The 22,869-nt window shown below is 39.6% G+C and overlaps 1 protein-coding gene across 3 annotated transcripts in view; it reads left to right on the top strand.

The window, feature by feature from the left end:
- SYK (spleen associated tyrosine kinase) overlaps positions 1 to 22,869 on the top strand; it is a 1,380,702-nt gene that overhangs the window by 781,082 nt on the left and 576,751 nt on the right. For all 3 annotated transcript variants that reach the window (XM_044060819.1, XM_044060818.1, XM_044060817.1), the window contains exon 3: positions 21,168 to 21,631. In XM_044060819.1, the coding sequence (XP_043916754.1) occupies positions 21,230 to 21,631 (402 nt within the window). In that variant the 5' untranslated portion in view covers positions 21,168 to 21,229. The remainder of the gene's footprint in view (positions 1 to 21,167; positions 21,632 to 22,869) is intronic.

The raw sequence follows: 22,869 nt of genomic DNA, 5'->3' as shown, positions 1-22,869 counted from the left end.
AAAGTTTTTAAAATATTATCTAACTAATGCCTTCAGCAGACTCAGGTGTGGTGAACTAGAAAATTTCAAAGTTTTAAGGGTGTTTGCAGTTTTCCATAACACCAGCAAATCCAATTATCTTACAAATTTGAACTTGAGAAGTCGTAGCCTCCATAAGTGTATAAACTTTACATAAATGATAGCCACTTTTCTCTATACTGCTCATGACTTGCTTTAATTTTAAACTCAATGTTATAAAACTGGAGGGGAAACCATTAAACTGCAGTTTGTCAAATTACCATGGCATCTCATCATCCACCACATGTTAAAAACAATCTGAAAGCATAATATCTTATCCAGGTGTGAAATCCTGAATACAACATAGCTGAACTCTTCACTTAACAGATTGGTTGAAAGGCTGAAATGAGTGGCTGGCATCAGCTCAGTCATTCTGAGACAACAGAGATGACATTAGTTCCTGTAGGTCCAGCACCTGTTGGAGGGAGAGGTATATGGCATATAGCACCATTGGCCACGGACATGCCTGGCTGTGTGCCATCATGGGGTGTGAGCAGAAATATGCACAGTTACAGTGGAAGGAGTAGCAGGCCTTCATGTTAGGCACTGGGGAAGGGGTTAGGCCAGAATATGGAAATATCCCTTATGGCTGCCTGTATGATGACCACTCTACAAATAGCTGTTGTTTAATGAATGGGCAATGAGTGCACAAGTGGTGGCAGCTAAATGTCTAAAAGGATGCAAAAAAAACAACTTTCAGATGGCTGTTTTTCTGTTTTTAGCGTTATGAACTTTCTATCACAATTTTTTCCATGGAATGTACTGTTCTGCTCAAACACTGCTCAGCTGAATTATATCACCTCCACCCTTCAGTATCAAATAAATTATGATGATTAAAAAAGTTGATCCTTAAAAATAAACTACATTTGCATTTAACAAACAGCCCTATGTTTACAAAGGCTATTATCTTTTTAATTCAATGAAATTAGCAGGCATATAATCACTCCTGATTTTTTAATATATTCTGAGAGCAATACTCATTCTGGGCCCATCTCATCTGCTCACTCAACAGTGAGATTATATTCTGATTTCAGGCACTCCTACTGTGTACTAAGAGAGCATCTGGGAAAGAAAAAAAAATTAAGCTTGTTTCCTGCCTTTCCTGTAAGTGGTCTAGACTATTTGTAGGCTTCTGAGCCCCCAAGCCTTTTTGTGTTGGAGGGAAGCCTTCTAGCTTAATTTTGTTTCTTAGTGTTAAATAAAATCAAGAGATCAATACACAGGAGGTTCAGGTTCAAAAGTTTACTAGTGTACACCAGGAGGCAAAAAACGTACAAGTACAGAATTTTGCCTGACATGAAGCAGGAAGTACACAATTTTTATAGTTACTTACATTCAAGTTGTGCCCACCTTACTGACGTGGTCAATCACAGGGCATCTACATCACTTTAGCTTACAGTATTCTATTCATAAAATAATGCTGATGCTGTATATTTAAAAAAAGTTTTCCTCTGGTAACAATACGGCCTTGCTTACCACCTGGTCAGACATAATGTCTTTCTGTAAAGTTACTCCTTCAAGGTTCCAGGCTAGTTCGAAAACAATAGCAGATTCAGTCTTTTAATACACTTCTTTGTTCCTCTGTAACACTTTCCCAACAGCTATGTGTTATCTAGTAACACATACACAAGGCCAATCATCCCGGCAGGAAAGAGCAGAAGATTTTCATTATTTCACATATTTAATTTCCTGACCCAGCAGATAATAATTTGTGAAAAGCATAAACATTAGAACTTGCTTGAGCTAGCAGCTGCCAGGGTCAGAGGCCAACTTGCAACAAGGCACACTGCAGTTTCAAAAACTTCTTGCAATTACACATTAATTCATCCTTTTTGTTACATCATTAATAGAATAAAATGCATTACATACTACTTTGATTTTAAAACTAGCACTTCACATATATTCAAATACATAGTTTTCTAACATTTTCCCTCCTATTAATACTTTTTATTCTATTTTGAAGTATGCATAATGTCATTTTGTCTCCTAACCTCTTCCACTAAGGATTTTCAGCTAGGTGAGTCATTTGATCTATACTTCAGAAAAAGTTTCATCTGAGATTAATTTTTCAATCTCAGTATCTTGGTACAAAGTTTCAGTAACAGATACATCAATAAAATCTTTGATTAATCTTTTCACGCAGGGAATTCCACAACAAACACATGTTCCTAATAGGAGTAAACCCACACAGATGGCGATCAGAATATTCATTAGGATGGAACCCCACCCCCCCAAATAAATTCTGGAAGAAGTCCGTCAGTGGGTTTGGGCCTGGTTCAGTCATGGCTGATACCTGCTGAATTACCTCTAGGTGATTGTTAATTTCGTGCCTGTTGTCTGGAATAAACGCACAGCACTCTTCTTTGATAAGCGCGCACGTACCACCCCTCGCCGCTAGGGTGAAGTCAAGAGCCATTCGATTTTTTAGCACAACAGTTCTCATTGCATTCAGTTCATCAGTCACCAGTTCTAGGGCAGAGAAAGTTGCATTACTCATTACTTCGAGAAGTTTCGACAGCTTCCTCAACTCCCAGATTGATTTGACTGCTCCATATGCTGGGAATATTCCTGCCCAACATATAACACTGTCACTCAAGTCCATATGAGTCAATTTGCTTTTGTCTTTTACGGTATTATGGTTTTTCCAGCCAGCTTCGATCCGTCCTACTGGATTTACAGGTTTCTCGATTGGACCTTCAGGTTTTCGGGCTGCTTCTCTCATGTTTCATATCTTACCCAAAGATAATTCTGCAGTATGTCTTATAGCCGGAACCAGATAACCCAAAAAACAACTGCCAGACCAATTCTCAGGTAGCCATTTGTATGCTTTTTTCCCACAAATAAAATAACAATGTTCTACTTTAGTACTAATATGCATTAACCCTGCATGAAACATTTTCTGGTCTATAACTGACAATTGTTTAAATAAAACAGGATTCTTGCGAATTTCATTCATGGTTGTTTTCATTGAGTTCAAATATGAGTCATAATTAGTATTGCAAAAAGTATTGCCATTACTAGTCTTAATATAACACCAATAAGATATCGTTATATTACAATTGCTCCAGCCCACCTGGAGAGGATCATTTTTATAGAAATATACAATTCCCTTTTGTGTGACAGGTAAAAATAAAGCTATTTTGTCCTGTGATCTCACAGTCCCTGTGTCAAAAAGCAAATTTTCCCAAGTCTCATTTATCCCCAGAGGGACAGCGGACATTAACAGTCCTCCATATGCTGTTGGTATAGCTGTACAAACCCAGCAATTTGAAATGTTCATAGTCTCTGCATATACACGCTTCATGGCTAGGTATGTGTTAAAATTTGGATGCCAGTCTATAGATGTTTCGTCACGTCTTCCCACTTTTACTTGTGTGGTTGAGTGTAGGAAAAACCACAACAAGAGGAAAATTGTCACAATTATAGTCAATAAATGCATACTCAACAAAATAACTATGCAACATCTCTGGGGTTGATCCGCATTTCTATTCATTTTATTCTTGGCCATTTTGCCCTTGTTGTATATCAGTCACAAAGTTTTTATCAAGTTGAAAGTTCTTTACCGGTTTGCAGTGTGTCAAATGGACCCAGGACATCCTCTCAGCCACTCTGACTGCAGCAGGCATTGCCAACAGTACCTGGTACGGTCCTTCCCACTTTGGACTTGCCCAATTATTCCTCTTCATCACTTTTAACCACACCCAAGTTCCCGGAGCCAGAACTGCTTCTTCTGCTTCTGGTCTGTTCTTTATTTGAAAAAGAGTTAAACTGCAAAACAGATTTATTTGTTAACAGTTTCCTCATATAACTAGCTAATGAACTGTCAGCCTCTTGCTCTGCAGGCATGAGAGCTTTCCACTGAGGCACATAATATGCTCTCCCAAAAACCATTTTGAAGGGGGTCAAACCCTTCACATTTGGAACCGTTCTCATACTCAGCAGCGCTAAAGGCAAACAGTATATCCAACTCTTCTGGGTCTCCTCAACTAACTTCCTAAGTTTGTTCTTCAGGACCCCATTGTACCTTTCCACCAGTCCTGCTGACTGTGGGTGGTAGGCACAATGATTTTTCAAGGAGATTCCGAAAAATCTTCCAAGTTGCTGGATGGTCTGGTTAACAAAATGTGTGCCATTGTCACTATAAATCCTTTCCGGTATGCCAAATCTAGGGATTACTTCTTTTATCAGGGCTTTCGCCACTGTTGTTGCATCCGGATTTTTGGTTGGAAAAGCTTCTACCCATTTAGAAAACATATCTACAATGACTAGGCAATATTTTTTCCCTTCACATTTGTTCAACTCTATGAAATCCATACAAATAGTATGGAACGGATACGGTGGTATAGGAAAACTTCCTTGTTTAGGTTTAAATGCCCCTTGTGCATGGTGCTTGTTACAAGTATGACAAGCTGCACAAAATTTTTTTGTATAATTTGTGAATCCATATGTTTGGAATATTCGGTTTACTAACTGTACCATCCCCCCTGTTGAGACATGGCACTGCCCATGGCCCAACAAAGCTGCATATCTAAATAAATTAGACGGCAATATAGTTTTTTTCTCTTTGGAAATGTACAGTTCATTTTCAAGAATTGCACCTTGTTTTTCCCATTTTTGTTTTTCTGCTTTTGTAGTAAGCATCTGCATTGTTTTTAACATGTCTAAATCTAAAATCTCAGAGGGTTGTAATTCCTCATTCAAAAGTAAAGTTTCTGAGTCTGAGGCCGCTTGCTTTGCAGCTGCATCAGCACTCGCATTGCCTTTCGAAATCCTATTCTGTTGTTTTGTATGAGCTACACATTTGCAAATAGCTACTTTAGTAGGTAACTGGATAGATTCTAATAATTCCAAAATAAAGTGCACATGATTAATTGGTTTTCCACTAGATGTTATCATTCCCCTATTTTTCCATTGTTGCACAAATACATGTACTATAGAGAAAGCATACTGACTGTCAGTATATATGTTTACACATTTGTCTTTGCTAAAGTACATGCTCGTGTTAAAGCTATCAGTTCTGCTGCTTGTGCAGGCAAGTTATGTGGTAAGGGTTGGGCTTCTAAAATTTCAGTGTCTGTAACTACTGCATACCTCACTAGATTCTTCCCTGTAGGGCCCCTTCTGCATGAGCCGTCCACGTAATATGTCACCTCGGCATTATCCAAGGGCATATCTGTGAGATCTTGTCTAGGCAAGGTTAACTGTTCAATTTCCTGCAGGCAGCTGTGCAGTGTGCCATCTGCAGGAGTTGGGAGTAATGTTGATGGATTTAATGTCGTACATCATTCAATTGTCATATGAGGTTGGCTCAGCAGTATAGTTATACATGAAAGATGTCTAGCAGGAGAAAGATATGCTACTTTTTCTTGCAGTAAAATTATTGCGACTGCATGAGGCACTCTCAATGTGAGAGGGTGGAATAATACCACTGAGGCCGAGGCCTGTACTGCCATTGCAGCTGCGACCACTGCTTGTACGCAGTGAGGCAAAGATCGTGCCACTGGGTCTAACTGTGATGAATAATAGGCTATGGGGCGTTGCTTATCCCCATGTTGTTGCATCAGCACTGACGTCATATATCCTTGTTTGCAATCTATGGTCTGAAAGAACCGTTTGTGATAATTTGGGAGTCCTAAAACTAATGAAGAAGCTATCAACTGCTTCAATCTGCAGAAAGCCGTTTCTGCTTCGGGTGTCCATTATAATAAATCTTGTGCTGCCATTGGTGTTTTATATATCAAGTCAGTCAGTGGAGCAGACTCCAAAGTATAGTTTGGTATCCAACTCAGACAAAAATTAGTTGTCCCCCAGAAGGACATCATTTCCTTCTTGGTTGCTGGTTTGGGTGCTTGTAAAATTGCTGTCTTTCTATCCTCGTCTAATATCCTACCTTCATTGGATATCACATATCCTAGGTATCTAACTTGCTTTTTCCAGAGTTGTAACTTACTTTTGTTTACTTTGTGTCCTTGTGTTGCTAAGAATTTCAGTAGCGCTATAGTATCTTCCCTGCATTGCTGCTGGGTGGGGGCTGCTATCAAGATGTCATCTACGTAAAGTAGAATTTGACTACCTCCTGGTGGGGTAAACCCTGCCAGGTTGCTAGCCATTTCTTGTGCAAATATCGTTGGGCTCTCACAGTATCCCTGTGGTAGTCAAGTATAGGTATACCTTTTACCCTGAAATGTAAATGCAAACCAGTACTGACTATCAGGATGTATAGGTATTGAAAAGAAAGCATTACTGATATCTACCACAGAGAAATATTTCTGTTGGGGCGTTAAATCATTTAACAAAGTATGTGGGTCTGGCACTGTGGGTGCTCTGGGTATCACTGCATTGTTTACAGCTTGTAAATCTTGAACCATCTGCCATTCCCCGTTTGCTTTTTTAACAGGAAATAGGGGTGTATTACATGGTGAATCAGGAGATTCTACCAGTACTCCTTCCCTGAGTAATGCTGCTATTATAGGCTTGATTCCTATTTCTGCATCTTTCCTCAAAGGGTATTGTCTTTTCTGTGGCCTAAATGCTGACTTTGGTGTAATTGTAACCGGTCCTGCTGTTTGAATAAGTCCTACGTCTGACTTTCCTGTTGACCAAAGAGTCGTTGGTATGTCACATAAGGCTTTCTCTTCTTCTTCTAATAAAAATGCTAATCAGATGTCCTCGCTAGATTGCAAGTGTACAGCCGGTTGAGTCTGCGTCAACCAATTCAACTTTTGTTTCTGTATCCCCTGTTCTGACAATTCTAAGTCAGTTTGTTTCTCCCATCTCGTTACTTTCTCTCCTAAGTCTGCCCATTTTACGTTTTTGTTCTTGGTCAAGCTGACATGTGGCAATCGATTTGATCTATATAATGCAAGGAATTCTTGAGGTAATGAACAACTAACTACTCTGTTCCCCTCAGTATCCCAATACAAGGTATGTAATACTAATCTAGTTGCACGATTTTTGAACAATTCTTGCTCATATTCTCTATCAGGTCCTGGCGTATTACAGTAGTATAGAGTACAGTGTAACAAATGCTGTCGATCAGTGTCAAGGGAGGGGGCTTTACTGATGGCTACGTTATTCAGTTCCTCAGTTACTGCCCCTGGACCAGTTGTAACTAGGTCCTGGCTGTACCAATAAAATGTTTCACCCACCGATCGCACCACAAAGGTATCCATTTGCCTCTGTGCCTCCATACCCTGCACAGTCGGAACTACTGCTATGCCAAATATCTGCATAAGGCCCCTACCCAATAGGTTCACTGGACATTTTGCAGAAACAACAATCTTACTTCTTTGAGTCATACCTGAAACAGGGTCAGTTATTGCTATATCATGGGAAAGTGGTTCCCTGCATAGCTGCCCATTCGCAGCTTTCACTAATATATAATCAGGTGATTCAGAATGTTCTGGTAACTTGGAGGGGTGTATCAGGGTCCGTGATGCTCCTGAGTCACACAGGAATTTGACTTCCCTTCCCTCCACCAGAAGTGTAACTTCCAGTTTCGTGTCTGCTAAATAGAGCTCTAGGCTCAATAATGCTAAATCCAAAATTTCACTTTCTTCATCCTCCATATCTACTTGCACTTCCTCTATTCCTTCTATCACATTTACATTTGTCCTCTGTTTATTAACTTCTCCTGATGATTTCTGACTTCTGCATGATGTATCTTCACTATCATATAGTCAGTCCTCATCTCCCTTGTCTTCTGTAATTACCTTTTTATTCTGTTTACAATCCCTCGCTAGATGTCCCTTCTTCCCACACTTAAAGCATTCACCTCTCTTTTTCCTTTCCTCAAAATCTTCTGACCGTTTGTCAGACTGTTTATTTCCCTGGGCATTTTTCTTTCCCTTTTTGCCTGACTGTAACACAAATACTTCAGCTTCGTCTTCAGCAGTGAAGACTTGCGCCTTCTTCTTCTTCTTGCTATTAAAATGTCTTTCAGCATGCCTAACATATTCAAGTAAGGCTTGTAGCCTACCTGTTCGATGGTCTATCATATGCTTCGTAATGAAGCTACTGATAGGTGCAATGCAACCTTTTAAAAATGCATTTTTCAATTGTTGTTCATACGGGGAATCATTCACTTGATTTTCAGGAACTGTCATACCGCTATGGTTATTAAAACATTCCAATAATCTAGCATAGTACCCATCTATCGTCTCATTTTCCTGTTGTATGCATTGGGTAATGCAAGTCCAGTCTGCTCTAGGTTTCCATTTCTCAGAGATTCGGTCTGTAAGACCTTTCACTCTATTGTCTAGTTCTGCATCACTATGTGGGAGTGGTTTAAACTCTGCATTACGAGGATTCCAGGTGCCACAAATCATGTGCCAATCTGGACCTATAATTTGTCTTACTACTTTTTCTACTTCTTCCCCATTCAAGTGGTAACTCAACCTCATGCCTTGCAAATCTTCTAAAAATTTCGTAAAATTAACTTTCGGATGGGGAATTCCCTCAGTAGCTTTCTGGATATCCTCCGGTGTCCATGGTCTGTATACTAAGAGAGTTGGGTCCTGCCCTGCCTGTCCTGCCTGAGGATTTGGGACCTCTATAAGCGGACACATTTCTTCCTCATTCTCATCCTGTAGGTTTCTCTCTATTTGATACAATTCTGCGTCCCCATGTATTTTATTGTGCTCAGGACTTAGTTTCAATAGTATCTCTAACAAATGGTTGTGGTCTCACTGAGACCTCAGGATAACGCGGAGGCGGACCAGCCTGTCCACTCACTTCATATCCTGAAAAAGGCAATGGAGGGGGTAGGGGAGGAGGAGCCGTTGCTATTACTATGTCATTATCTTCTTTGTCTAAAAATAATGCTTTTGAATTTTTAGTCTTCTGTTCCCTACGGTTTGCTTCCTTAATCCACCTGTGTGCCTGAGGAATGCCTAATTGGCGTTGCTTTTTTGCCTGACCTTCTGCATCGGATTTAAGTTGCTTAAGGAGTTTAACCAGTGAAGTTTTATCTAATTTACCATCGAATTCATATTTGTTAACCCACTTCGTATAATACCTAACATTATCAGAACGTTGTGATTGCATATATTTTGCGTCTTCGGTTAGGGGCGGATCTCGCGATGTTTTAGTGCACTGATTTCCCATGTTAAAAGAAAATGTTACGTAACCCTTCTTATCACGTGGTACCAAATTTTCAGTTCCTTTCACAGTTTATCTAGAATAACTGCCTACCTTATTCTGTTACCCTGATCTATGACCAAGTACACAGTAATTCCTTTTGTCCCTGATCTGCATAACAAATCTTGACAACAATATTTACTGTAACCTAGTCCCTGATCTAAAACAGAAAAAAGGCAAAAATCTTCCTACCTGAGCCTCCGGTATTGAGCCGTCCAGGATCCGCTCTTCGGCCACAGATCAGAAAGTGGCCAGCCTCTTTAAACGACAATTCAGTCGGAGGTCTTTTCACATAAGAAGAACTGTTTCGGTAACTTCTCCTGCGCAGTATTCGACCACCGGTAGACTCTGATCTGCAGCTGTCTGAGGGATTTCCGGCTAAGAAGGACCAAACTGTTAAATAAAATCAAGAGATCAATACACAGGAGGTTCAGGTTCAAAAGTTTACTAGTGTACACCAGGAGGCAAAAAACGTACAAGTACAGAATTTTGTCTGACATGAAGCAGGAAGTACACAATTTTTATAGTTACTTACATTCAAGTTGTGCCCACCTTACTGACGTGGTCAGTCACAGGGCATCTACATCACTTTAGCTTACAGTATTCTATTCATAAAATAATGCTGATGTTGTATATTTAAAAAAAAGTTTTCCTCTGGTAACAATATGGCCTTGCTTACCACCTGGTCAGACATAATGTCTTTCTGTAAAGTTACTCCTTCAAGGTTCCAGGCTAGTTCAAATACAATAGCAGATTCAGTCTTTTAATACACTTCTTTGTTCCCCTGTAACACTTTCCCAACAGCTGCGTGTTATCTAGTAACACATACACAAGGCCAATCATCCCAGCAGGAAAGAGCAGAAGATTTTCATTATTTCACATATTTAATTTCCTGATCCAGCAGATAATCATTTGTGAAAAGCATAAACATTAGAACTTGCTTGAGCTAGCAGCTGCCAGGGTCAGAGGCCAACTTGCAACAAGGCACACTGCAGTTTCAAAAACTTCTTGCAATTACTCATTAATTCATCCTTTTTGTTATATCATTAATAGAATAAAATGCATTACATACTACTTTGATTTTAAAACTAGCACTTCACATATATTCAAATACATAGTTTTCTAACACTTAGAACTAGACAGTTTTCTAGTTTCAGCACTCAAATCTGTTTCTTTGAACTCAGCACTTGTTCAGAACTCGTTGTAAGCACCAAATGAGCTGCAAATTACTACAGCACTCAACTTTCCTCACTTGTCTAGAGGAAAACAGTTTTTAGTACTTAATAAATAAGCACCTATCCAGGCATGTCTAACAGTCAGCTCTCGGTGATTTCTCCTGTCTACCTGATGAATCTGTGCATCTTGGGGCAATGCAGGAACTGCCTCATGTACACAGACAACCCTCTCCTCCTACCACCCAACACTACAACCTGTGAGAGATGCACTTATATAGCCAAAGTGGAAGCAAAGCTCTCTTCACCCAAGACTGGACCAGACAGTCAAGAGGAGAAGGTAAACACTTGCACCACACCACACTCATCACATAGTCCCTCAAAACCTACACCACCAAAACACACACACAGAAACACAAAACACATACCTACATTCACGGAGGCTCTCAATAAAAACCTGCCCAAGCATCAGGGACCTCCAAAGCAGAAACGCAAGCAAACTCCACCCCCCAACACAACCCAAATGACACATAGCTCACAAACTCAGTGTGCCACTCAACCACAGCCCATAAGGCATAACAATGTACCCAACACTCTAGTCATAGCTGACTCTATAGTCAGGCACACTGATGTTCCACTCACCAGGCTAAACAAGGAGAAAGTTACTGTCAGCTGCCTGTCAGGTACCCGGATCCATCATATAATGCACGCACTCAGGTCACTCTACAACAAGTACAAATATGACACTGTCTTTGTCCATATAGGTGTGAATGACCTGAGACATACCTCCCTGGACTACATGAAAAGAGACAGGGAGGAGCTCTCCGATCTTGTAGCCCAGGCAGGTGTGACCCTAGCCCTGAGTAGCATCCTGCCATCACCCAGAATGATACCACAGTACAAGGACAAAATGATTGACTTCAACAATTGGCTAAGCTTCTGGGGTCATTCTAAGGGGATCCAGTATTTGTCTGCCTGGGATGACATGATCGACAGACCACGATGCTTTGCCAGAGATGGCCTGCACCTGCCGCCCTTGGGATTCCGGATACTGGCAAAGGCTCTTAGCGCCCCTATAGTGCCCTTTTTAGGCAAGGTTCAAATGACAAATTCACCATCGTAACAGGTACAAGCAAGCAAAATCTGAGGGTAATGCTACTCAGTGCTAGAAGTCTAAACCTCAAAATGCACTCACTCGAGGCACTCCTTAAAATGGAGAACATCGACATCTGTGCAGTGACAGAGACCTGGTTCAAAGCTCCAGAGAGCACCCCTGCATTGCCAGGCTATAATTCATACCACACCTTTCGGCCACCTAACCCAGAACGAAGCACTAAAGGTGGAGGCGTGTACATATTCATTAAGGATATCCACACATCCAGGCTAGTTGCACAGCATAATGCATCCGAGATTATCCAAGTGTAACTAACTTTGGGCAAGACTGCAGTCCAAATTGTAGCTTGCTACAGACCCCCCCACCATGCGCCAGGATTCCCACTCCTCATTTCTTGATACACTGGAAAGTATTAGGGTACATCCCAACACCCTAATAATGGGTGATTTCAACTATCCCACCATTAACTGGGAAAACTACTCATGTACCAACTCCTTTGCTCAACGTTTTCTGGAATTCATAAATTCTAACGACTTGGATCAACTTATTCATACCCCCACCAGGGGCAGCAATATCCTCGACCTGATCATTACCAACATGGGCAACCGGTGTTCCACACCAGAGGTCAATTCCTCGTTGGTCAGATCTGACCACAAGTTAATCACCCTAAACATCCACATCACGCCCCCACCCCCAATTAGGGAAAACACCATAAAAATCTTCTCCAAAGCCAACTTCACACTTTTTAAGACAGAAGTGGCAAACTTCATGACACCCATGCAGACGGACAACAGAAGTACAACTGCTGAATCCTACACAAATGCACTTTATAAGCACTTACACGAGTGCATGGATCATGCTATCCCTAATAGAACCAAGATGCTGTCCTCCAAAAAAAGGAAGCCAATCTGGTGGTCCTCTGCCATAAACAAACTTTACAACAGAAGAAAGAAACTGTTGCAAAAAAGAGTAAAATCCCATGACTGGAGGAACTCCCTTGTCAACCACAGTAAGAAGCTGAGATCCCTCCTAAAATCCTCCAAAGCTAGTTACAAAAACAAAATTGCCACTGACTCTAAAGACAACCACAAAGCATTCTATAGCTATGTCAAGAATCTCAATGGCAACACTCAAATCTGCTTTGAGTTACAGCACAATGGCACTAAATATACAGAACCAGCTGATATTGCCAACATCCTGGCAGATAGGTTCAGTGCTAACTTTACCCCCCTCTCACCCCCTAGAGGGCCCATCTCTATACCAGAAGAATGCAAAGTTCCTGTAATCACGGCTGCACAGGTAAAAAACACACTCTCCAAAGCCAAGAACACAGTATCCATGGGACCTGACAATATCCCAGGCTGCGTTCTACATGAACTACAGAATGAACTGGCACCCTACCTAAGTACCATGTTCAATCATAGCCTCACCTCAGGCTTTGTGCCCACTGAATGGCGCACCACAACGGTTATCCCGCTCCACAAAGGGGGAGCCACGATGGACCCCAAGAACTACCGCCCCATTAGCCTGACGAGCCTGGTCTGCAAGGCCATGGAACGTATCATCATGGAACTCATAAACAAAGATATTGGTAATTTCCAAATTCTGGACCCTACCCAGTTCGGGTTTGTTAAAGGCAGATCATGTCTCCTAAACCTGATTGACTTCTTTGAAGCAGTCACCAAAGCCATAGATGAGGGTAAGGTGGTTCACACAGCTTATCTAGATCTCGCCAAGGCTTTCAACACCATCCCCCACTCTGGAATTATAGATAAGCTCACTAAACTAGGTATAAATCCCTATGTCACAAAATGGGTTGCCAAATGGCTCACAGACAGAACCCACACTGTGAAAGTAGCAGACTCCAAATCTGACTTCAGACCAGTGACAAGTGGAGTACCACAGGGTTCAGTCCTGGGTCCTCTCCTGTTTGGAATCTACTTCTCTGAAGTACAGGCTAACACAGAAGGTCTTTGGCTAACAAAGTTTGCAGATGACTGCAAACTAGGAGCCATAATCGAAACTCCTAACAATGTGGACATACTACAAAAGGGCCTCACTGAAACAGATGCCTGGTGTCAAAGCCATGGCCTGAAGCTCAATGCCAAAAAGTGTATTGTCATCCCCTTTGGTAAAAATTCTGTACCCATGAACTACCACATAAGTGGTAGTCTACTTAACGCCGAAAGTGTGATAAGAGACCTTGGGACACAGGTGGATAGTAATCTCTCCTTTGATAATCACATCGCCACAGAGGTCAAGAAATCCTTCTACGTGGCTCACCTCATCACAAAAGGTTTCTCATCCAGAAAAAAAGAGGTCATTGTTCCCCTCTACTCATCACTCATTAGACCCATTATAGAGTACAACGCCCCTTTTGGTATGTACCTCACAAGACATCTACAACAACTGGAAAGGCCACAGAAATACCTCACAAAGAGGATTACTGGCCTCAAACAGATGCCCTACGCAGACCATCTCAAATAATTCCAGCTTTACTCTGTTGCATATCACCTACTCAGAGGTGATCTCTGCCTAACATACAAAGCTATGTCAAACCCAGAGCTGTTGGACATGCTCCACTTAAAGAAATCCCAATCCCTCCGAGCTACACGCTCTAGGGACCTATACCTTGTCACCACAATAAACAGAACATGCCGGAGGGATAGATTCCTGTCCCAGAGACTTCCCATACTCTGGAATAAACTACCTATCTATATCAAACAAAGCTCCTCATTAGCACTCTTCAAGAAAAATCTTGATGAATGGATGGGAGTTAGGAAATTCACCCCGGGGATCACTTCTGTGGCTCTGCTTGACAGGGGCACAGGAAAATAATTTTCTTGGGTGGCAAAAGAAAGGGTACCTTTTTGGCTAGGCTTATATAAGCCATAGGGCCAATAGCTTAGTACCTACCTATGAACCTATAAGAAAAGTATCATAGAAGAGGCAACTCATGTTTTCCATTGCCAAAATCTTTTAGCTTATAAAACTGAATGACAGTAACAACAGCTTACAGTTAAAGGCTTTCCTTTACCTCCCCTAGTTATAATCTTATTGTAGTTGAGAGGTTTCAGTGCAGCCAATATATTTATCTGTTTTTAACTTTTTTTAATTTAAAAGAAAATAAGGAATATTAACTTATGGGTAAGCTCTGTGCTTTCCCATCATTTACTTAGTACTGAAATTTGTGATCAATAAAATAAAAATTAGAAGTCAAATATTTTGAATCCTTGTAAGAGCTACACTATTTAGCCTTTTATAGTAAAAAAAATCGAATACCTTATTTAACATGTCCAAGTTCTAGTTGCTTCATAATATTGGTGTAATGTGAAGTAGCTTTTTCCTGTGCAGATATCCACCTGTGAAAGTGTAAGATAGTTCTGGAGTTCTTTTCTTCTCATGTGATTATAGGAGTTTGTGATTTATGGAGAAACATCATTTGCCATCTTGTCATTTGGTCTGAAGTTGTACTTGCCTGGTCAAATGGAGGCTGAGTACATATTTTGACACCTATATCTGTTTTCTCCTTAAAAAAGAACAATATATAACAGTCTGATTTTCTGTCCCTTTCTTCTGTAAGGTGTCAGTCAGTGTGAAACGATCTGTATTACTTAAAGTCTGATGAGAATTCCAACTAAAGAAATGGTTTCACTTAGTGTTAGTACTTTTCTTCTTTTATTGTAATATGTCCAGAACCTCTTTTTTGTTTAATATGTCATCATCATTATTATTACAAAATATAACAAAATACATTTTAGTTACTGTGGTTGTATTTTACAGGTTAATGCTGTGGAGATGTAGTTTGTCCTCACTCTTTTGAGATAAAGTTATTGCAGTTATATACTAGACAGCATTACCAGAAATCCCGCCAACCTTCTTTTCTTTGAAACAGTACATTGTCCATTGATTTTAGAGACAGGCACCTTTGAATGCTTATTAAAGGCATTTGTAACATACCATGTCCTTTTGAGCTAAATATAACACTTTTCCACTTACTAATATTGGTTTCTAACATAAGATATATGAGTTATAGGAACTGTGGAATCCCTGTATAATGTGAAATGTGACTTCTAATGAAATACAAGTATTTCGATCAATTTCGGAAGCTGTGTTTAGAAATGATGGCTTATCCTAACATTTGCTAAAGTAGGAAGAAATGTAAATGCCTGAATTGTGTAAAAAAACTATTTGCCTATTTATATATTAAAAGATTAATTAATAATTTAAATAGCAAGGACTCCAAGACTGAACCATAAGAAATGTTTTGCAGAAAGGGAAAGGTGATAAAAAATTCATTACTTATCTTTCTCCACTGTAAGCTTTCAGAAAGGCAATTTCCGATGAACTGGTTGTAAGAATGTGTCTGTGGATAAGTACTTGCACATGTAAAGTAATGTTAGGGTAGTTGGAAGCAAAGAGGAATCTGAGGTAAGATTACTGTTATGATTTAAAGCAAATATAATAGCAGTTTTAATATCTGAACATCTGCTGAGATTATGGAACATGCATTTTTATTTGATTTTTATGGAGGAGGGCTGAGACTTGATTTCTTATTTGTGTTTTACTTAGTATCAAATACTGTTTTGACCTTTTATGTATATTCTGTATCGTATTAATATACGGAATGGACTACAATCCAGTAATTTGGCCCACTGATTCTCCTCTTAATTTGTGGAAACACTTTATCTTGGATTAAGTAAAACCTGCCAGAAAGACTCAGCCAAGCTAGCATTTTCTCTGTATAATACTGTAAACCTCCTGTAATGGAGGCCCATGGGATATATGGAAATGGCTCTTTTAAGGACTACAGTGTTTCAGCTGGATGGTTAGTGAAAGCCCGTGACTTTTTACTTTTTAAGTCTGTATGGGTACATTCAAGCCAGTGAAGCCAAACCACACTAGCTGTAGACATGAATCAGCACAACATAAGTGGATTGTTTGGCTATACTTCAGAAACAGAGATGAAAATTAAGCCTAATGTCTATAAACGTTATGGTGACTGCAAAGTATTCCAACCTAACATTCAAACCAAAGGAAAAAATGGTCACACAGACAAACAATTTAGTAAAAACTGCCAGAAAAACCCAGCCCGGCTAGAATTGTCACTGTGTAATACCTTAAACTTCTTTTAATGAAGGCCATGGAATATATGCAAATGATCTCTTAAGAACATATATTGGTTCAGCTACATGTCTTTTGAATCCCAATTCTTAGTTTTTAAGTCTTTATGGGTACATTCAGGCCATTAAAGCCAAACCTACTAGCTGTGGACATGTATGTTTTAACCTTTTAGTGACCTCATCAACATGGCATAAGAAAATTGTTTGGCTATACTTAGAAATACATTACACAGTGAAAACACTAGCTTGTCTGGGTTTTTCTTGCAGTTTTTACTGAATAGTTCTCTATCTGACCTCTTTACACTTTGGTTCTAATGTTAGTTGGGATAATTTGCAGGCACCTTAATGTTTATGGCCTTCAGTTGGGTTTAAAGCCCTGAGTTTCTAAGTATAGCCAAACAATCCTATTATGCTGCGCTTATGAGTCATCCTGCTAGATGAAAGCCTGCTGGATGTCTTAGCTTTTGCATCCATTTCCCAGTGTCCTTGAAGGATTGGGATTATAGGAGTTAGGAGTATGATGGTCACAGAGAGGGAAGCAGGGAGAAAATCGTTTTATAACTGCTAAAATAGAGCTCTGAGAGTTTTTTACTCCACTGCATAGCAGTTGACAGGTCAAACAGCAATTCATATTGTGGAATATATTTGTACGACTTCTATGCTCATTTGTATGGCTCAGTTTCCCTTTTACACTTACAGTAACACGTATCTGCTTCAGTCCTTCCACTTAGATGGCATTGTTCAAAAGTTAATTCAGTAATTCTCACGTGTTTGTAAATACTGATCTGCTATTGTATGTCCTATATTTAAGTGAAAATGCATACAGCTAGAAATACCCAAAATCCATGCCACAAATTATGTATTTTAGTTCCACCTCCCTTTTTGTTTATAGTAGCTTCTTAAGAGTTATGTATGCTTATTAATAAATACCAATTATCTGTGTAATTCTTCAACTTTTCCCCTTTTTTTCCTAATGTTCCCACCGGTTACCTAAAAACATGACATAATTATATCTAAGAATGTTTTATACTAGTAAAATATATGAACATAATATATTCAGACAACTATATTGTGTAGCTGAAGTGTTTCTTTCAGATTATGACGGTAGTAATAAAGGGTAATAGCTTGCACTAGAAGTTTCTGACTTCCTGTATTTTCAGTGTGGATTCCTTGGTTCGGGATCGACACTGACATGTCTACATGCCTTCTTCATTATGCATGTATACAGCAACATTGTCTATATAAGTTGCACTGGATTTCAATTATATAAACAATGCAGCAATGTGATCTTTTATCAGAGTGCAAACAACCACAACGAGGGGAAGTGTAAGTACTATGAATGAACTGGAACCATCAGTTACAGATATCTTGCTTACAGGTTATCAAGGAATATGTTTTCTTGTACAGAGTTAGCAGAAAGACCCTGTTTTGCTAAGAACTACTTGATTTATTTCTAGTGTCTTGTAATGTAATGCGATACAATCTGCCCACTACCTCCCATGTTTTAACAAAGCTCTTCCACCCCTGCTGTCCCATTTTCTTTCAGCATTGGTACCTGTATTTTCCTGCTTTCCCCACTTATACCCTTGTTTGATGTGAGGGAGTCAGTTCCTGTGAATGTAAATCTTCATCACACAAGGTAAGGGTAGAAGTAATTAGTTTCCCTTGTCCACAGTGCTATTCCATGCATTTCTTAAACCAGCCTAGTAAATTATTGTTTTCCTTCTGCATACATCTTCTGCATACATGGTTTTATTGAATGGTCATTTACTATAATGGGATGATTAAAGAGAAATTAAGTTGAAAGTGTGTATCTGATACCTGTATTACCAATACAATGAGGTGAACCTGGGATTACTCAGTCCAACCTTAATAAAATCAACTATCATTGAAAACACTGGTTATCTGAATGGACCTCTGTAGGTCTCGGTACCTTTGGTGGTGATGGGAAATTTTAACAAAGCTGCAACTACAAGTTTCGCTATGTGTATGCTTTACGACAGAGATACTTCTATAAGGGCCATGTAAGTTAAGGTGATATACATGTGCTTTATAAGGGAAAGAAAGAATTGCTATAGGTAAGATAGGGATTGAACATATTAAACTGAAAGAGTGACAGACAAGAAGTGTTGCAGTGGGATGGTGTTTGGTAGAAGGACCCTGTGAATTGGGTTGTTTTGAGTGGGAATATCAGTGTACTGTGGCTATACAGTCCTTGCAGGGGGAACCCCCAAGAAGAAATCTGCTGAGGCCTCCAAAACACTAACACCAGCCCTGAGTACCATGCAAACGTTTTTAATGTCAAGTTCGTCAGAGCTGTGTTAAAAAATAAAAAAAAAACCTCTATTTCTGTGTCAGATTTATTACAGATAAAATTTATGATAGAAATAAAGAAATTTTGTAGATTTTTTTCCATGACTGATACAGATCTTAAGCGTGGAGTTACTTGTTTGTTTATTTTATTTTATAAATGCTGAGTTTTGTATTAAATGTGAATATGGCAAAAACTGCTGCTTTAACTGTAAATATTTGAGTCCTTAGAATAAAAAATAAATACACAAATAATACATCTATCAGTGCTGAAAAGACATGTGTGTGTGTGTGTGTGTGTGTGTGTGTGTGTGTGTGTGTGTGTGTGTGTGTGTGTGTGTGTGTGTGTATGTGTGTGTTTGCGGGTGTGGTTTATTAATGCACTGAAAGTCCAAGGATTATCAAAACCTGCAGTTTGCATTTGATCATAAAGGAAAAGTGTTACAATTTCTTTCTTACACAATCATGTACATTAAAATAACCTTATGCACACAAAGAATTATATCCAGGGTACATTCTGAAGACATCTCACAGGCCCCACAAGCAGAGCAACAACTGCTTGAAAAACAATTCAATAATGCTTTTTTGTATATAGAGCAGTAATCAAAGTCCATAGCATACAGCTGCTCTGTAGAGTCTGTCCCTTCTGGATTCCTTCACATGGAGATGAGTTGGTCTTCTCAGAATAATCTACAAGGATTCTTTCTTGCTGCTGACATTCCCCCTCCTACGAAAGACCAATGTCTCTGCTTTAGTAGGGCTACAGCTCTCTTGTTATTCACCACTCATTTACTCAACTCTTTGTATTAACTGAGCCATGCAGGAATCCCCTGTTCCTATTTTAAGGTATTTGCCTTCTTAAAACAACATTTCTGTTTACAGATATGTACACTACTTATCTATTCTGGTGAGAGCCACCACATTGGGTTACAATGTGTGTCTATGGGGAGGGGCTGTGTTTCTCAGTGTTCATTTATTAGCATTTGTTAATGATTACTTTCTTACTTGATCTTTTCAGTTGTAAACTTGATTTCTAGGTTTGAAGCCCTAAGCCGTGATAGCTCTTTTAACAGACACTACTTTTGGTTGAGCATGACTGACAAAAACTAAATAAAACTTCCTAGGTAAATGCATTAGATAACAGTAATGATAGTTATCTTCTTCTTCCGGCTTTTCCCAGTTAGGGGTCACCACAGCAGAGCAGCTGTCCGCTCATGATTGGCAGTGGAGTTTTACAGTGTTGAGTTGCCAGCCCGGTTTTCAACCTACCACAGAAGGCACACACACATGCCTAGGACCAATTTAGAGTGTCCACTCCAACTACAGTAGTTCTTTGGGAGGAAACTGGAGCACCCAGGGAGAACCCACGCAGACTCTGCACAGAAGGCACCCCACCCGAGAATCGAACCGGAGAACCTCTTGCTGTGAGGCAGCAATGCTAACTGCTGCACCACCATGGCTGCCTTTAATGATGGTGATCTTATAATTGTGAAAATGAATGACTGACTAGAGGTGTGAGACAAATGATCAGGAAATGGATATAAAGAGCATTTGGGAAAGGAATATGGGGTCCTGGTACCATATCTGTAATTAAGTAGAGAGCTTGACAGTTGTAGTGTTGTCCATGAAAGCAAGCTTTTACAGCTGACTGTCATCTCACTTCTCGGGTGGGAGGGTAATAGGGGATGACTTGTGGTTGTATCTCTCCATGATGAAGACCAGGAAGGGAGGATACGGCACAGTATAAAGTTAGAAATGAACATGGTGTAGTGACTGTGCCACAATGAAGAAACATGGCAACTTAGGTAAAGTATGATTTGATATAACCACAGGCAGCTTCCACCTCTCCAGTCCAACTGAAAACTAAACAAATGTTATGGTATTAACCTCTGAACAATGAAACTGCAGGATAATTGAGGTACACAAATTGCAGATAATTGGTCAAGAGGCCTATATGTCATCTGTAGTGCTAAACAATAAGGGATTTGGCTATAAGCTATCATTTTCTTGTTTATGGTATATTTTCTTTTTGTTTTCTGATAATTTTATATCTCAGTTAGTGCTCTTTGTAAAAATTATACTATTGTATTGTTATAAGCTTGCATTCAGCTTCTTGCAAGCAATGAACCTTGCTGTATTATGCTGTACAATGCAGCTTGCTTAGAGTTTTCAATTAAAATCACAATATCTATTGATTTTCACTTACCTCAAATATTGCCTGACTGACGTTAATTGTTCTGTTTTCCTTTCCAGGTAAAATACTGCTCAGGAAAGACCAGTTTACAGTCTTATTGGAAAAAGTTTCAGTTGATACAATGACAGATATAGTAAACTATCTGCCATATTTCTATGGCAACATCACTCGTGAAGAAGCTGAGGAGTATCTAAAATCAGGTGGCATGACAGATGGGCTCTACCTGATGCGACAGAGCCGTAATTTCCTTGGAGCTTATGCACTGTCTGTGGCATATGGGAGGAAGGGTTATCATTACACAATTGAGAGAGAGCTGAGTGGCAGCTATGCTATCGCAGGAGGAAGGTCGCATAATAGTCCAGCAAGTGTGATTGATTATCACATGGAAGAAGCTGATGGCCTTATTTGTTTACTTAAGAAGCCTTGTAATCGCCCCAAAGGAATGGAGCCAAAAGTTGGGCCATTTGAAGACCTAAAGGAACAGCTTATCAGAGAATATGTAAAACAAACATGGAACCTACAGGTAAACTTTTTGTATGTTTCAAGAACTGTAAATTTAGTGTGGTTTGTTTCAGCTGTTGCAACAATACTATTTAGTAACAGACACGCTGTTTTCATATTAAATATATTTCTTTTGCAGAGATGATAGACTTAAAACTCCAATCTGACTTCACTTAAGATTGCCAATGGAAAACTTACTAATCAGAAATGAAACAGAAGAAACTTTCAAAATATACTGCATCATTTTGATAAAATAGTTTGCACAACATTGCTGTTCAGTGAGGAAAATTATATTTTTTGTATTTTTTACCCTGTTGTCTGTCAGTCATCAGCATCTATCAGCCAGCTGACCATTTATTCACCATTACTGGGGTAAGGATCAACTGAGAGAGGCCATCATTTAGACAAGCATCAGGTGTGGCATAAGGATTTAATGACCCCCTTCTCAGACATGCACTCAGATAAGCAGGGGAAGGAAGTCATGAAATGGGCTGATTGTCTGATCTACCTTCATTGCCACAAGGAATGTTGCCAGCAAGCAGCCAGTCCCCCAACCATGAAGGAACCCCTCAGCAGTTCTTCAGTTTCTACCTGGGAATTTCACTTCCCTGCATGTTCCCTGAATGCCCACTCCCTTTGTCTCCTCTCTCTCCACATGGCACATCCAGTGCCTGGGATGATTAGCAAACCCCAGATGCCAGGGTCAGAGTCCGTGCTCCATCGCTCTGGGTTACAGTTCCCAGACAGGAAATGCCATGTGCTTTACTACACTTTGTTAATCCCACATATTATGTCTCTTTGCACATCTTATCTAAGGTAAAATATATGTCAGGAGAGAAAAAGAGAGGGAAAATAATCACACTAAAAAAACGCAGCTATCACAATACCAGTTTTCTAATAGATAGTACCTGGCATTCTGCCAGAACTAAGGTGAATCAAAATTAACATTAACTGGTGGGGATGTCATATTTTTATAGGCCTAGACAACATGTTCAGCATATTCCAAAGGATGAAGTTGACACCTTTGTTTTCAAATTCTAGCTCCCTATTGTCTGATCATTTCAAATATTACTTATAGATCTTTGTTAGAAAAAATGAGCAAAATGCTACTATAAACATATTATAGGAATGAAAAGAAAATAAACTATTATTCATATGTTCTTAAAATATCAGATTTCAAAGCAGTAATTGATCAGGAAAAACAAGTAGAAAAATGTACTCTCACAAATTACTGGGAGGAACTGGTAATGGAATGACGTA

This window comes from Protopterus annectens, chromosome 2.part0 (genome assembly GCF_019279795.1).
Source record: "Protopterus annectens isolate FY-2018-M chromosome 2.part0, PAN1.0, whole genome shotgun sequence".
Lineage (NCBI taxonomy): Eukaryota > Metazoa > Chordata > Ceratodontiformes > Protopteridae > Protopterus > Protopterus annectens.
This window is presented reverse-complemented; position numbering and strand designations above follow the sequence as displayed.